The sequence below is a fragment of the Rhea americana genome, unplaced genomic scaffold, assembly GCF_003343005.1.
Source record: "Rhea americana isolate MKP2758 unplaced genomic scaffold, rheAme1 scaffold_42, whole genome shotgun sequence".
Taxonomy (NCBI): Eukaryota; Metazoa; Chordata; class Aves; order Rheiformes; family Rheidae; genus Rhea; species Rhea americana.
Genome location: NW_028186557.1, coordinates 6,143,205 through 6,158,780, shown reverse-complemented (window position 1 = coordinate 6,158,780; position 15,576 = coordinate 6,143,205). Strand labels below are relative to the sequence as shown.

Genomic DNA, 15,576 nt, shown 5'->3' with positions numbered 1-15,576 from the left:
CATACACATTGTACTACAGAAAAGTTGCCAAAATAGAAAACAAACAAACAAACAAACAAAAAAATGATTTATTCATTTTGCTGCACTGCTCTAATGGCTGCTGCAGACCAGACTTCTCCACCAGGAAAAAGATTKCTCCACGCAGAAAAGGGAAGGTGACCAACCTCTCCGGATCGAGAGCTGGAGGAGCCCTTGTGGTAGAGAAAGGACATGCCTATAAAACGAGGCAGTTCCTTGCCTCAAAAGGCTTGAGCTATCAATAGGTTGCAGTAAAATGATGTGGGATTTATGTGCTTATTACCTGCRACCTTTTGGGGGACTTCTGCTTGAGAACTGTTTATTTCTGCCATAGATGACTAGCAATGTGGAAGGGGGAAGCAGGGGCTGGAGTGCGGGAAGCATGTTTTCTCTGCGGCCTCACACAGCAGTTCGTGCTTATGGCCACGGGCCACTGTCCTGAGCACCAACACGCTTCACTCATTCAACGGGCAGGAAGTGGCACACAGAGCTCAACATCAGCATAGCATTCACTGTGGGTGGCTGYGTTTAGCTGTTTGCTCCCCAGCTGTGAGAGGAGGCTGGGGGAGAAGTGCCCCACGCACCACACAGGGAAGCCAGGCAGTCCCCRAGGACCCCTGACCATCCAGGGTGCAGCCCAGGCTCTCTGTGGAGACACTCTCCTGGGAGGAGCAGCATGGAGAGGCTCAGAATCACAGCACGGTTGAGGTTGGCAGGGACCTCTGGAGATCATCTAGTCCAACCATCCTGCTCAAGCAAGGACACCTAGAGCACCTTGCCAGGATCACATCCAGGCAGGTTCTGCGTAGCTCCAAGGATGGAGACGCCACAGCTCCTCCCAGCCCAGCTCCCCAAGGCTCCCCACCACCCCACCTCAGGGGACCGTTGGGGCGGTGCCGTGTGACGTAGTGGCGGTGGGGATCCGCGCCCTCCATTGGCCGAGCACGGGGTCTCGCGGCGGGGCTTGCTCCAAGCTCCCGCCCCCCTCAACTCGACGTCCTATTGGCTGCGGCGCACCCTGAGCCCGCCCCTAGCTCGTTTCCGCAAGCGGCCGGGATTGGGGGGGGGAGGAGGAGGGAGGGAGTGGGCGCTCACTTTCCCGCGCACGCGCAGTGAAGGGTGGCCCGCGTCCCCAGCGGCAAACGCGCGTGCGCCGCGCTGTGGGGGCGGTGCCGGCGATGACGTATCCGGGCGCCCCGCCCCCTGCCCCGCTCAGCGTCCGCGGGCGGGCGGAAGCGGGCGGCGCGGCAAGATGGCGGCGGCCGGGCGGCGGTGCGCCGTGGTGTGSCTGGCGCTGGCGGCCGGCGCGGTGGCGGCGCTGGGCAGGCGGAGCCAAGTGAAGACGCTGACGGACGGCACGTGGCGGGTGCTGCTGGAGGGCGAGTGGATGGTGGAGTTGTGAGTCGGGAGGGGGTTGCTCGGGCCGGCTTCTTCCCCCGGCGGCGGGGGTCTCTCAGCTGGCCCTGCGTGAGGCAGCCGGGGCCGAGCGGCGCCTCCCCACCGCCTCCGGCCCCCTTTTGGTGACAGCTTTCTTCTGGCTTCAGCTATGCCCCTTGGTGTCCTGCCTGCCAGAACCTGCAGCCCGAGTGGGAGAAATTCGCTGAGTGGGGTGAAGATCTGGAGGTGAATATTGCTAAAGTGGATGTGACAGAGCAGCCAGGTGAGGAAAGCTCGTTTGGGCATTTATAACACCTTCCCCACTTTGTGTTTTCTGGCCCTTTTGGCACTTAGGCAAAGCTTCTGGTGCAAGCGTGCTTCTTTGAAAGTATTGACTCTTAATTTTTTAAAATCAGAATAATACAGATCCTTTAGCTCTGCTGAAGGCAAGTTGCTGTATATGAGCTAAGTGATCAAGTCTTTCTTTGATTGTAAAGGAACTAGCAGTTTCCTCTACAGAGTGGGCTGGAGAACTTCAAGGAGATGTTTAATTTTATTTTTTTTAAGTACTCTAAAGAAGAAGAATCTGATTTTGGTAGTCTTGTTCTCCCCTGTAGCAGTACCTCTCTTGGCTGACAAAAAGGGAGTGTAAGGGATCTGATCTCTCTCAGCTGAAGCTGGCTTCTGTTGATTTCCCTTACATTTGTTTGGAATTTGCTTTAAAAAAAAAACGTTGCTCAACCTTGTAAAAATAACCTTGAAATTGGTACTCTTTTTTTTCCAGAGGCATGCTAGAACTACTGAAATTTGTTTTACTTGAATTATTGGCTGCAAGCACTGGAARTTGCAGAGCATGTGGAAGAAGAGAGCATCTTTTTCTGAAAATTTAAGGCCAAAATAGCTAAGCAAAATTGTTGTTAGCTCCAGACGCTTCTTTTTCCATAGATAGATTTTCTATTTCCTTGTCCTGGGATGCTGCTTTTAAACTGTTTCCTACTGTTGATATGTGCAAGTTTCTGTTTGATCGCAATTAAAGATTGATACCTGGAAACAGCTGTTCTTATGAATTTTAGGATGTATAAGAAACGTTTTTAGTCTTCTTATATTGGAGTACACTACTACTCTGAAAATATCTGTTTTCTCACAGGATTAAGTGGACGATTTATCATAACAGCTCTTCCTACCATCTATCAGTAAGTATACAGTATGGTAGGTTTTTTGGAAGAGAGAGGAAAAGTCATTTTCTTTTTCTTTTTTTTTTTTGGTGCAAGTGAATGATAGTTATCAAGCTTTGTAAGAATGTGAGTAACTTTGCACAGCAAGAACCGTTTTCTTATCTAATCTCACTTTATAATGCCACCAATATTTTTCTTTTTGCTTCAGGCCTTATTTATTTCATCCCTTCATGGGTGTTTCTCTTTTGCAATCTTTTCTCTCTAGGTTGGTCTTAATGCTATTGTGTGGCAATCATATTAAGATAATTGTTATCTTCTTATGGAATCATAACCTGAAGATAGCAAAGATGCACTATTATGCTTGGAGTCAAAATTTTCAGAAAACATTTTAGAAACAATATTGTTTAAAGCAAAATAAAGGCATAGACAAAGTGGGGAAATATGTTTGTAAGTCAAAGCAAATTTGCATACTTGGATTAAAACAAAAGTCTCATTTGTTTGCTTTACAGTTGTAAAGATGGAGAGTTTAGGAGATACCAGGGGGCAAGAACTAAAACTGATTTTATAAATTTCATCAGTGAACAGGAATGGAAGTCCATTGAACCTGTTTCGTCGTGGTTCGGTCCTTCCTCTTTTCTGTAAGTTTTGGTATATTACAAAAATTTGTTGTCAAACATATGCACTTCAAGAAYGTGCTCAAATAAATTCTTAGATGTGCCACACCTGGTGCTGCATGCAGAAGCAGAGGTAGATACTGGTCCTTGGCTTGTTAACAGCTCAGGCAGCAGCTCTGTGCTGGTAAGCAGTGTGTGTGTGTGTGTAGTGTATGTCCTACCATGTTCCTCAGCTGTGGGAGAGTTGTGTATACTAGCATAGCAGAGGTCACCTGAGCAAGGTTTATTTGAAAGTTTCAAAAGTGTAGCTGGAGGTATTATTTATTAAACTCTTGTAGATAACTTACTGATGCTTGAAGTTCTTATTTTGATTATGTAGCAGAAAGCTGCTTTGCCCAACTAAATTCTAGGAAGCTGGCAAATAAAAACTTGAAAATAATGTAGCAACATACTTGTGTAATAGGGGCTAGTTATTTAAGAAAGCATTGCTGTCTGTATTAAAGTTAAAAGCAATGTGGAGGGGTTGAAGGTTAGGGAATATGATAATGGTGATACATTGTAGTCTGACAAGATGCTCTGTGAAATACCCTTTGGTTTGGTGGCTTTGAAGTGCTTTTAGTTGCTGCTGCTGTGGGATGGGGAGAAGTAAGTGATGTTAATCTAGACTGAAATTTTCTGTTTTCTTTGGCTTTTCTGGGCAGCTCAGCATTGTTACTTTGGGAACTTTTAACACCATCTGAATGTTGGAACTATGYAATTGGTCTTCTGTAACATATTGGCCCACAGGGAGGAATGTACATGCAGGAATACTAATTTTAGGATTAATAAGTTTTCTATTGCAAGCATACATCACTTGCTTCTATGTTTGTGCATAGCGAAACATGCGTGCATCTGTTCATAGCTGCCCACTTCTGTGAGTCACTTATTAGCAACTTACCCTGGCTTAGTATTTCAAATTCTCCTTTCCTTCAGCACTAAGCATTCACTTTTTCTAAAGTTTTACAGCAGAGAAATACCAGAACCAGCAGACTGTATATGGCAGTTAGCCTGGTTTTGTTCACCTGTGGAAAAACAAGGAATTCATCCATTTTAAATGTAACATATGGATGCTTAATTCTTAATTTCTTAAATAGTTCCACCTGCTTCCCTTAGGTGGTTGTTCCATATGTAATTTAGGACAGAAAAGTCACTGAAATTCATGTCAGCGGGTACAAGCTGAAGAAGTTTTGGAGTAGGTAGCAAAGTGGTTAGAGGGGAAGCATGAGTGGAAAGTTGTTCAGTGTGAATCTAAATAATGACTAGTCAGGCAAATTGGAATAAACAGATTTGTGGCTGGCTTAGAAACGACATTTTCAGTTACTCTTTTCTGCTTTGTTTCAGGATGAGCAGTATGTCTGCTTTGTTTCAATTGTCAATGTGGATCAGGGTATGTGCTTAGATTTGAATTTCATTTTTATTTTAGCGGGCATGATACTAAGCTATTCATGAAATGATTCCCGTGTCTTTTACTCTAGCATTGCCATAGTTATTTGACAGAAAGTGTTGGAATACCAGTTTGGGGTTCATATGCCATTTTTGCATTGGCAACTCTCTTCTCAGGACTGATACTGGGACTTGTAAGTAAACTACTTGAAATACGCTGTTGTGTGACTGTGGTGTTACACTGGTGTACAGAATGTTTAGAGGTTTAAATCTGTCTGTTTTCAATTTCAGATAATGGTATTCTTAGCGGACTGTCTCTGTCCATCCAAAAGGCACAGACAACAGCAATAYCCTTATTCAAGTAAGCCCACTACATACTTCTAATTCAGTGAAGGCATTTGATAAATCTATATAATTGGTATATAACTTGTGTCAGCAGGACAGGAAATCTAGTATTGAARTTTCTGCTTGTGGAAAATTTTAAGTGACTGTTATTTAAAAGTATTACCTGGCTTAAGTTTGTTCAAATTCTGAGCTGGTCTGTGATGTACTTTTTATTTTCTATTTTTTTTTCTTTCTTGTTTAAAAGTGTTTCACAGGATAACCTTTTTATTTGTGTACATCTTTTTTTTTTTTTTTTTCACCTTAAGAAAAGCTAGCTCCAGAGTCAGCTCAGCTGTTGAAAAAGCTGGATGAGGAGCAAGAAGCAGATGAGGAAGATCTTTCAGATGATGAAACAGAGGATAAAGAGGTGTCCAACAGAAACTCCTCAGTGAACGCTGTAAGACAGCGCCCAGTGAACCCTACTACTACAATGGATAAATCTTAGTTTTATTTACATGCAGGATTACTGTTTGAGTCACTAACTCAAAAGGAGTCGAATGTATCAAATTCTTCAGCTTGAAGAGAGGAGTGACTCCAGTTGTGATAGTATTGATGCATTTCACTAATTCAGAAAAAAAGATATACTTAATATATCTTTGGCATCAGGTATTCAAAACTAAAATATGCTGTTGAAAATGGCTGAAACTTCTCCCGTCTGTGTGCAGAGAAGTGACAAGAAATAATTTGCGTGGCTTTTTGAATGACTTGTTCTATAGCTGTTTTACAGAATATAAGCCGGTGTACTTGTTGCATTAGGGAATATTAGGAAGGAAAATGCACTAACCTGTTTGCTGTTAAAGCATTCGCAAAGGTTTCTTAATATAAATCTTATCTAGTTGTGCTCTGAAGAAATGCTGAGGGGAAAAATTCCTTCAATTATGGGACCTTCTCCAGTCTTTTCATGTGACAAAAATCTGTTAAAAATAGTCTAGTTCTGCTATGATAATGAGTGCTACAAAAAATCCAATCTTCCTTCATCCAAATCTCTTACTAAAGGCTACCCTTCATTTGGTTAAGTTGCTAAGACCAATGTGTTGATTGTCTTCAGAACTAAGTAACAACTTGTTAATGCTGAATAAGCATTAGTGAGAAAGATTTTTCCCTTTACTAGAATGAAGATGCATTTTGCAAAGTACTTGTGTTCTGTTCAGCATTCTTTTCCCTTGCTCTCCTAACTTTTCAAGCCAACTTCTGCATTTTGAGTTAAAATCAGAGCTCTGGATTTCCAGTTTGGAGGAAAAAATATGATCTGATGAGAYCATGTTTCGACTTGAAGTCAGAAGAGCAGCGGAACAATGTAACATCTCATTCATAATTTAGCAGGCTGCTTATGCTGCTTGTGGAGGATGTGAAAGTTCAGAGGTACCGTGTAAAATGCTTGGTATTGACCGAGTAATTTCTAGTTGCCTTCGTTTTTGAGGAAAATGTATTTTTGATTTCTATTTACAAGCTTCCGAGCATTTTTTTTTTTTTATATATACTTGAGACAAATTACTATGAGCTTCTGAAGAAAGCAAGATAATGGTCTTCTGCGTGCCAATAGAAATAGCATACACTCCTGATCCGGTCCTYAGTGTGAATTTTCTCTTTGACCAGAAGTTAATGTATGGTGAAAAAACTTGAGCACAAAACTCTAGAAATGTATCAGAGTGCTCTTCTGCCCCTTTTTTATTTTTAAGAGTGTGTTCAGGTCCATGTCATTAGTTTACTGCACAGCTGTTCTGCTTTTTCAAATACTACATGCCTGCTATAGTTGGCAAATAAGTAAAGATAAGTTAGCATTTCCAACTAGAGCACAGACAACTGATGGAGAACTAATCCAGACGAGTTAAAACACAAGCTCAAGAATACTCCAAAGCGMCTTTGGGAAATGAGTTTTCAGAATAACAAGCTCACTCTGATCCAGCATAGAATCAAGTTCCCTTGAAATAATCTGAAGCACTGCTTGAGACATTTCTGTCATCTTAGGAAATCTTAACTATAATTGAAGGARTGATCTCCAGTATAGACAACTACCTAAAACGTAAATTTTTCTGTARTGAAGTTGCTGTGATACTTCTTTAATGACATTACTACCTTTATTCAGAGGGGCAGAAATTCYCTTCTGAAATGCATCTTGTACTTCTGCTGACTGTTCATATCCACTGTGCTGGAGTTAGGGTTGAGTGAGCAAAATCCAGAGCGCTTGTCTTTGCCATCCTCATGTATAGAAGTTGCTGGAAGTGTGCAGTGTAGTGCAGAATCTCTGGCTGACTAGAAATGTACTATTTATATTGATTACTTTTAGAACATGAATAGGAAATTCTTATTCTATTCTGAAGACTGCAGAAAGCTATATACTTCTTAGTGAAGTAATTCTACTCTGAAAAAATAACAAGTAGCGAGTCGCAATGACTGATTCAGATGGGGTTAGTTTACACATAAGGTACATTTCTGTTGAGTGTGAATCCTACCCATTCATCCTGCTGTATGGCAGTAGAACTCTGCTTGTTGTTAATACACCATCAATAATTTATGCTTAACTAAATCTTGCTAAAAATCCAACCAGACTGTAGCTGTTCTCAACTTGAAATAATTATATTTTTTCCCTAACAGAATGTCATGTTTTCTGTTTTTACCAAACCATCTTAAAAAAATATACCTTAATCATTTTTTAAAAAATCTGTAGTCTACTGTTTTCTCTGACTTTTATTTTCCCTGTGTAGAAATAAAAAAAAAAAAAAGCATATAAGCATTGGACTGCTGTATCTTGCATTCCTTAAATTTCCATTATTCCTTCAGTTAATTTCTAAAGTGTATACAAGTGAAAGATAAGTTTAATGATGAGAACACTTAGGCTTTCTAGCAGGCCTGTTCTGGCTGGTCTTTTTTCAGCTTTCATCTCAGTGAGCTTGTAGGCCTGGCAGACAGTTGACAAATCTGTGTCAATAATAAACTTGATTGTGAGTCATTGAGACTGCGCACAGAAGTGCCCTTGATAATATTTTCACTGCAGCGTGGCTGCCAGATGGGATTATTAAGAAGGCAGACTGTCAGACAAGGAGCTAGAAATGAACTTTGGGAATGAAAGAATTAAGAAAAAGCAGTATTTAYAGTTCTCACAGGTGAATCAGTTTGCCTAAAGCTGTTAAGGATACTTTTTTTTGTTGAAATCTATCTTTAACATTTCTTTGTAAATTGCATTTTATGTATATCTGACAGATCATAATTCTGTCTGCATATTATGAATGGAGAAAAGTGATTCAGCTTTCCAAATATCTGAGCAAATCTTCCAAAAAGTTTTTAGATGAATAAGAATGAGTTGTAATAAGATATCCTTGAACAACAACTTTTTTTTCCTTCTGAACTTTGGTGCTCTGGAATGACTTATCCCAGGCAAAAAAAAGAAATGAAAAAAAGAAAAACTACTGGGTTATATGTTTAGAAGATATATCTGCAATGCTTGAAATAATCCTTTTGGTTAAAATTGAAGTGTTCCTGTCTTTTTTAAAATATCAAAACTTCTCCTGGAGTGTGAATGGATACCAGTGTGTACCGTAAATGCCGTTAAGGTGTTGGTCTTGTGAGTTTGCCTTAAATTCTCTAAAAGTGTAGATCTTAGCCTTTGCCACTAGTAAACTAAAGCAATAACTCCATGATTTATTAAGGAGAAGTACTAGCATTGTCTTTGGTAAATGGTGTATTTCACTAGTTTGGAGAGGGTTTGAGGAGACAAGGAACACAGAAATAGTGTGGCTGTTGATAGGTAAAAACATTTTTTTTTTCTTTTTTAGTCTAAAGTGTATGGGGTAACTCAGCTTGGAATATATTTAAATGTAACTGTTAAAATCCAGACTGTTTTTAGGGTTCTCTGTAATTTTTTTTTCTTAGCTACTTTAAAACTCATTGTGCAATATAGAAAATATATACTGATAAATTCTGGCTAACACTTCTTTTAGACTTAAAAGAACAAACACAACCTTTTTCCTTGCTGCTTTCCTGTTAGCTTCCTGGTTTAACAAGAAATTCTAGCACTGACTTACCTTGCCTCTGCCTCCTGCACTCCTACCTTTTCTTACTGCCTCCCTGCCTTAGGCAATTAGTCAAATTCAAAAACTGCCTCTTAGTCATAAGTGTTCGAGTTGCTGGAATCCAGCCTTTGTGTTGCAGACCTRTGCTTGTGATTATTGTAACTTCTGCAAGTACTGTTTTGATTATCCATGGGGAACCTGCATTTGCTGATCTCTCAAATTTTACTGTTCATATTTTTAATAATGTTACAATTTTGTCCTGTGAATATTTAAGTTGCTTATTTCATCTGTATTCCAAAGATGTTTACTGAGGTTGATCTAAGGTCGCAATGTAACAAATGCGCATAAGAGCCTGTCCTTTGTGTGTGTTGATAATGCTTGAATATCTGTTTTGTAAAAGTCAGACTGCCCTTTTCATATCCTCACCTTGAACAAGCATGTCCAATTTAATTCCAGAAGGAATGAATGAATTGTAACAATACTTTTTTTAAAAAAAAATGTTTGTCAGAGATTCTTCAAGTAAAAAATAACCACCAGCTTTGGATTCCTGGGTTCTCACTGTCTTTCTTTTTACAAGATGCAAGCAGTGTCTTGCTGTCTAACAATAGAGTAAAACTGCAACGGTTTCTGTGGAAAAAAATGTTGTGACAGTATAACTAACGAACTTGTTGTGATAAGCGTCTTTGAAAAGACAGATTTGAGTAACAATTCAAACTAAAGCTGCACTGAGCTACTTGTGGTTCTTGATCAAGATCGTCTTTGGTATTTCGTGGTAGCGTGAGCTGACCGGTTGTTGTTTCGTGTAAGCGGCTTGTGTGGTTTGGGAGGGAGCTTTCAAGCCAGGCTTAGATAGTRATGATAATAAATGGGTTCTTGTGTCATAAAAAGAATGTAGGCTGGAGTTGACACATGTTTAAAATTCAATACTCTGATTTTAATTTTGTTTTGGGTAGTTGCCTAAAATGCATGCAAATTATAGTTCCACTGCAGRTGGACTCCTCCCCTCTTCCACCTACGCACTGCATATCAGATCTTAACAGCCAAAGGGGCCAGCGTTAGTGAGTCTGCCTTGCAGTGGGAAGCTTCATTCAGAATTGTGTGGGTTCTTAAATGAAAGAGGCTTATTGAGGAAGATGCAAATAGAGACATGGTATGCTCATAGCTCTGTCAAGTAGCAGTTGAGCCAGTCTAGAACCGCTGGCTGTCCACTGGTGCTTGTCATCAAAGACTCTGTCTTGCCTGTTCCCTTGCTCTTTCCTCCATGTCTTCTCTTACAGGTTGAGCATCGAGAGTATGGTAGCTCTGCATGGCCACTCTTTACTCGTGTGAGTACATGGAGTCTTCAGCCAAAATATTGTGGTATTCCTGTAGTTTCTCCCAGTGTAGTTCCTCCATAACAGGAGCAAGKAATACCTGTTGCCTGGGGAACTAAGGGGATGTTCATACAAACTTAATACATTGAGTGGAARAGTATGGAATTTATGTCTGACGAAGTAATAGCTGATCCAAAGGAAAAACAGAACCCAGAGTCATAGCTGCGACCAACCTCATAAAACACAAAAATGCAACTGTCTGTTTAGCTAGCAGTCAGTGTTTKCCAGATTGCTAGTCACTCATGGTTTTGGTTTTCAGTTTCAGCTGTGGCAAAGATTGACTGGAAAGGAGGAATTTCAGTATACCATAACACTGTTTCAGCATTTAGAAACATCAAAATACAATGTCAATRTGAATTTTAAGCTTTCTTTACTTAAATAAGAGGGGCTCTGCCTCCTGAAGCTGTCTTATCTTCTTGTTTGCAGTCAGCTGAACTTTTTGATTTGRCCCTGAAGAGCAGTATCTTTTGGTTCTTTCCTCTCAGTATCTTATTTCTGGCCACAAGTCTGGCCAACACCCTAGGTTCCGCTGCTGGATCAACTTTTCTTTAACTCTCTGGACTCCTTGTCTTGCTGTGGGCTTTAGTACAGGTTCAGTGACTTCCAGGAAGAGAAGATTTTTCCCACWGATGCTGGTGCAGTTTCTATGGTAATCGGTGTTTCTCTAGAATATGTTTGCTAGTCCTGGATTTGCTTTTTAGTATCTCTGCTTCACATTTTGGATCTATACTCCTACTTTTGATTTTTGTCTTTTAACTTTTTATTCTGTACCCAATTTTGGGTGGCTTTGTGGCTCCTCTCTCAACCTGGAGCGCTGAGCTCTGTGTTTTACTAGCCAGAACTCAAGGAGGTTTGTTCCTGTCAACTGGCATTAAACCGATTCCCTCGAAGTGACGGCAGATTCTAAAATGCTTGTACYGTAAGAGCAAAGACAGCAGTTAAATCTTCTGGATGTCTCTTAAAAAGTTCATTTAAAAGTTAAATTATGCCTTCTAAATCAAGAAGTTTTAGAAATGCTAGATGAAAAAAATTAATGCAAGGTCATCATTAAAGATAATATTTTTGTTAGCTGTGCTTTTCCTTCCAGCCTTTCACGTATGTTGTGCTCAGTTTGAACCTCAATGCCCTTTTTTTCCCTTGGTATGTGTGGTAATTTCTCAGCAACATTACATTTCTGGATCTTCTTTTGAGTTCCTTGGCAGTTAGCTACTGCCCTCTGAATGCTTGCTGCACTGAGACTATCAGCTGAAGGAGAAGGGGTGGTTCGAATACCGATTTCCTGACCTCTGTACATAGCATCCTGWATCCCTGTAATTTCAGCCGTGGGCAAGTTTAACCGGCGTGGCCCTTCCCCGCAGCATCGGCGCCGCCGCGCAGGGCTTGCTCCGTTTCGGCGGAGCTCAGACCCGCTGTCGGCACAGCGGCCGCAAATCTCTTCCGTCCGACTTTCCAGATCAGCCGAGATCTTGTTCGCTGACAGAGCGCAGCGCGTATTTGTGTTGGAAACGCGGCTTCGTCCGTCAAGAAAAGATCCCCCCGAAACGAGCAGAAGAACCCGCGAGGGAGCTACGTGCTGTGCTTCGGTGGCCTAAACCCCGTGCGTTTTCTGTGCCGAATCACCGASAGCGCCGGGGCCATCGGAAACGCTGGACGAGAAGGCGCGGGCAGGGCATAAACCGACCGGGATGCTCGGACGCGGTGGCTGCGGTGGCGGACTGGCTGTGGCCCGGGAGTAACGCGCAGGTGACAGCACTTAGCCGAGACCCTGCCTGGCCTTTCCGCGTGGTTCCCGAGGGGATGCGACATCGCTGCTCGGTGGCAGCGTCTGGGCAAAGCCTTTCCCTCCCAGCGCCTGCCGACCCCGGCTGGCTTCTTCCCGTGCGCTCTGTCTCAGTCCCCGAGTCTCCCAGGAAAACGGCACATGTTTTCCCTTATTGAGTCTTTCTAGTTGTTCACTGGGCTGATTTCTTAGATGTCTGGAAAAGTGTCTTGGCTCTCCCAGGGTGTGTCACCAAGCCCCTTTTCTCTCCTCACCCCGTTTTTAAATTCTTTGGAAAAGATAGGAATCGTGGCCTTACACGGGGCTGTTTGATTTGTGTCTGAATAGGACTCTTTTTTAACAATACCTTGAGATAAAGTCTCAATTTTAAGCAAGCTTTGGTGTGTGCTCTGTATATGTCCTTTAATAAAAACTGTATCTGATATGTCCCACTGTGAGCTGAAGCTTTAGTCTGCGGCCAGGTTTCCCAAAGGCTTTGAGCTGCTGAAAGATCYGTTGTGAGTGTGGATGAAACACAAGAGCTGATAAGTGAAACGTTAAAATAAATAGAACAAAAATGTTTCCAACGTATCTCTTGCTCGGGAAGAATAATCCGTGTGCAGTTTCTGCTACAATTTTATTTTTAAACACAATAGTTCCTTATCAGTTTGGCATACGTGGTAGACGTCACGCTTTTCCAAAGCGACAGACCGGCGTGATGCATCGGTTTTCAGAGCCCTTTTAAGATCTGTTGAGACTGCAGCTAGCTGTCAGCCCGCCACGGAGGGTGAGGGACCGCTAAAGGCAGCCAGAGGCCTGGCTGAGCAGGATCTGCGTTGCTGTTGGAGGTTTCTGTATGTTTTCTTAGATGTGAGAGAGAGAGAGCGAGCGAACCCGACCGCGAGCCGTCGGCCCCTGCGGGAAGGGTTGTTTGTCTTGGTGCTTCGCTGAAGTTCTGCACCGATGACTGAAACTGCCCCAAATGCGTGAGTGGTGGTGAAGCGAGACCTTCCCGGGCTGGAGGAGGCTGCCAGCAGGGCCCAGGAGAGACAGGGTGAAGAGGCCTGTTTTCCAGGAAACGCTGACTGAAGTCCCTGGACTCCGTTTTATAAAACACGTGCTTCATCCCGAAACGCCATGGTTGCTTCTGAAAACGCTTCCTGCGTTTTCTGCGCCCCCGGGAAATCGTGACTCTGGCTGTTGCCTAATGCAGTATTTTCAACTTCTGGTGCAGTTCGGGGCAGGATCCGGCYGCTGTTACGGAGCGGTCGGGGGAGTCTGCAGGTGGTGGTTCTCCTCTCGACGAAGGCAAGGTCTGGCCCTGTGCATCGTCTTGTGCGTGGTAAGCTCAAGGACTGTTCGCTTTGTCTCTCACAATTAGCTAATTGGCCAAGAGCTGAAGCTCCTCACACTGCTCTGAGAAGCTCAGATGCTCCGTGCAGCGATCTGCTCCGCTTCGGGTATTTTTTTTTTAATGGTTTTGGAGTAAGTTTCATAACGGTGCTGATCTAACTTCACGCTGGAGAGTTTTGGAAGAAGCTGTTGCGCTGCCAAAGCGAATAAAAGGAGCCAGCAGACCATGTGGTAGCAACTTGGAGATGCTACGGGAAGATTGCTAGGATCTCTGTCACTCTCGGAGGAAATATTACCTCTACGGAGAGACCTGAAGTWAATAAATAGCTTTAAAGAGTGTGGTAAAGGCATTAAATGGACTAATACTAACGTTTTTGGTTGTTCTAAAGGGAGCAATAAGTATGAGAACGATACATCCCTGTGAGACGGGGCCAAGCCATGTCATGTAACGCTGCTGATACCTGGAGGGTAACCAGGCGGCAAGGAACGAAAAAACGCAAAATACAGGTTAAAGATGGGTGAGAGCCTTCTGAGTGAAGGAACGTTAGGAAATTAATGATTAACGGGGACCTAGAGGAAACGCAGTGGGAARTAACCTTGCAGCAACACAGGTCKTGGCTAGAGGTAGTAACAGAGAAGKAAAAGGTCCAACTCTTATACTTTGTGCTRCGGATGGGTTCGYGTTGTGGTGATGGAGTCATCCCCAAAATTTCCAGTCCTAGGAGAAAATGCTGGAGAGCAGCGCAGCGAACGGAGTCTTTCTCGTCCGCGTTTACCGGAGACGATACGCRGCAGCTCTGGCTGGTCCCGTGAAGAGCAACGAAGCCTCGGACGAGAAAGCGTCGTGTCGGTGCGCTCTGTATCTAGACGGGCTTGGGGCCGCGTCCCCAGCAGGCGCAGCAGCTTCGCGGCGSGTGGCCTGTTCCCCCGTGCGCCGTGTCCCGACGCGCGCGTCCCCGGCCCCAGGGCGAGCCGGGTTTCCGTAGCAGCTCGCGCGCAGGCGTGCCGTGACGAGCCGCTGCCGTTTGCGCTGAGCCAGCTTTTGCTCCTTGTTCCCTTTTACGCTGCAGATCGGCTYGGCCAAAAGACCCGAGCCGGGGCCGGCGGAGGAGGGAGCTTCCGGAGGCAGCAGACGGCTGGGGGCAGCAAAGCCGTTCCCGCGAAGGCGCCCGCGCTGGCGGGAGCCCCGCAGCCTTGCAGGTGAGACTCGTTACTGCCAGCAGCTCCCGTGGGACGGAGAAAAACCCGACCGCGGCCGGGCTGCCGTGCGCCAAGCGACGGCTGTCGCGCGCGGGGTCGTCCGCTCTGAAAACGTAATCCCAGCTGCTGGAAACGGTGTAGAAAAAGCGACGTCCGCAGCTTAAATTGCCAGGTTCAGCTGAAGGCAGGTGCGTTCTTATGTCTGTATGAGCCACAGAGGATAGTCCTGCCCCCAAAGAGTAATATAGGGTGTAGCATCGTCGCTTACATCTTTAATTTCCAACTTTTGAGATCAGATCTGCTCTGTGACGTGTTTGCTAGAAATAAAGTATATTGATATTCTATTTGCTTCGATACCAACGAATAGGTGCAATATAATTATATAATATGATAATATAATAGTAACGATTATATGATACTAAACTAGTTCAGCATGGCTTTCTACAAAGAACGGGGAAGACGTTTTCAGGTGGTTTTTCCCCTTCCTGCCTGACTCGGTTCTGCTCCGAGGCGGCTCCGGCACACGGCTGCTTCCGGACGCCGCTTCCTCCCGGAGCGACCTTGCAGCAGAGCCCCCGGCCCCTAACCCTGCTCCACGGCCGCCCGCTCCGCTCCCGGCGTCGGCTGGCCGCTCCAGAGCTGCCGCCGCTCCAAACTACCTGGCCGCGCGCAGCGATCAGTCATCCCCCCGGCCCCGACTGCCTTTGCCAGCTCTTCACCCTGGCAATCCCCCCCGTGTTTCTGTTGCTCCAGCCCGTGGCTGTTTTTTCTGGCTGGATTTGCAGAAGTCGTTTATTTATGACTCCCTCCAGAGTTGGCCTCTTACTGTTAAAACTGGTGTTTGAAGGAAGGTGTTTTTTTTTTTTTTTTTTTTTTTTTTTTTTTTTTTTT

The 15,576-nt window shown here is 44.0% G+C and overlaps 1 protein-coding gene across 1 annotated transcript; it reads left to right on the top strand.

Annotated features, from left to right (window-relative positions):
• Window positions 1-1,245: 1,245 nt before the first annotated feature.
• TMX1 (thioredoxin related transmembrane protein 1) lies at window positions 1,246-9,544 on the top strand. Its single transcript, XM_085315136.1, has 8 exons — window positions 1,246-1,416; window positions 1,563-1,678; window positions 2,543-2,588; window positions 3,080-3,208; window positions 4,565-4,610; window positions 4,699-4,800; window positions 4,898-4,967; window positions 5,257-9,544. Exons 1-8 carry the CDS (start codon window positions 1,271-1,273, stop codon window positions 5,433-5,435), a joined length of 834 nt encoding a protein of 277 aa, XP_085171262.1. The 5' UTR covers window positions 1,246-1,270; the 3' UTR covers window positions 5,436-9,544.
• Window positions 9,545-15,576: the final 6,032 nt, after the last annotated feature.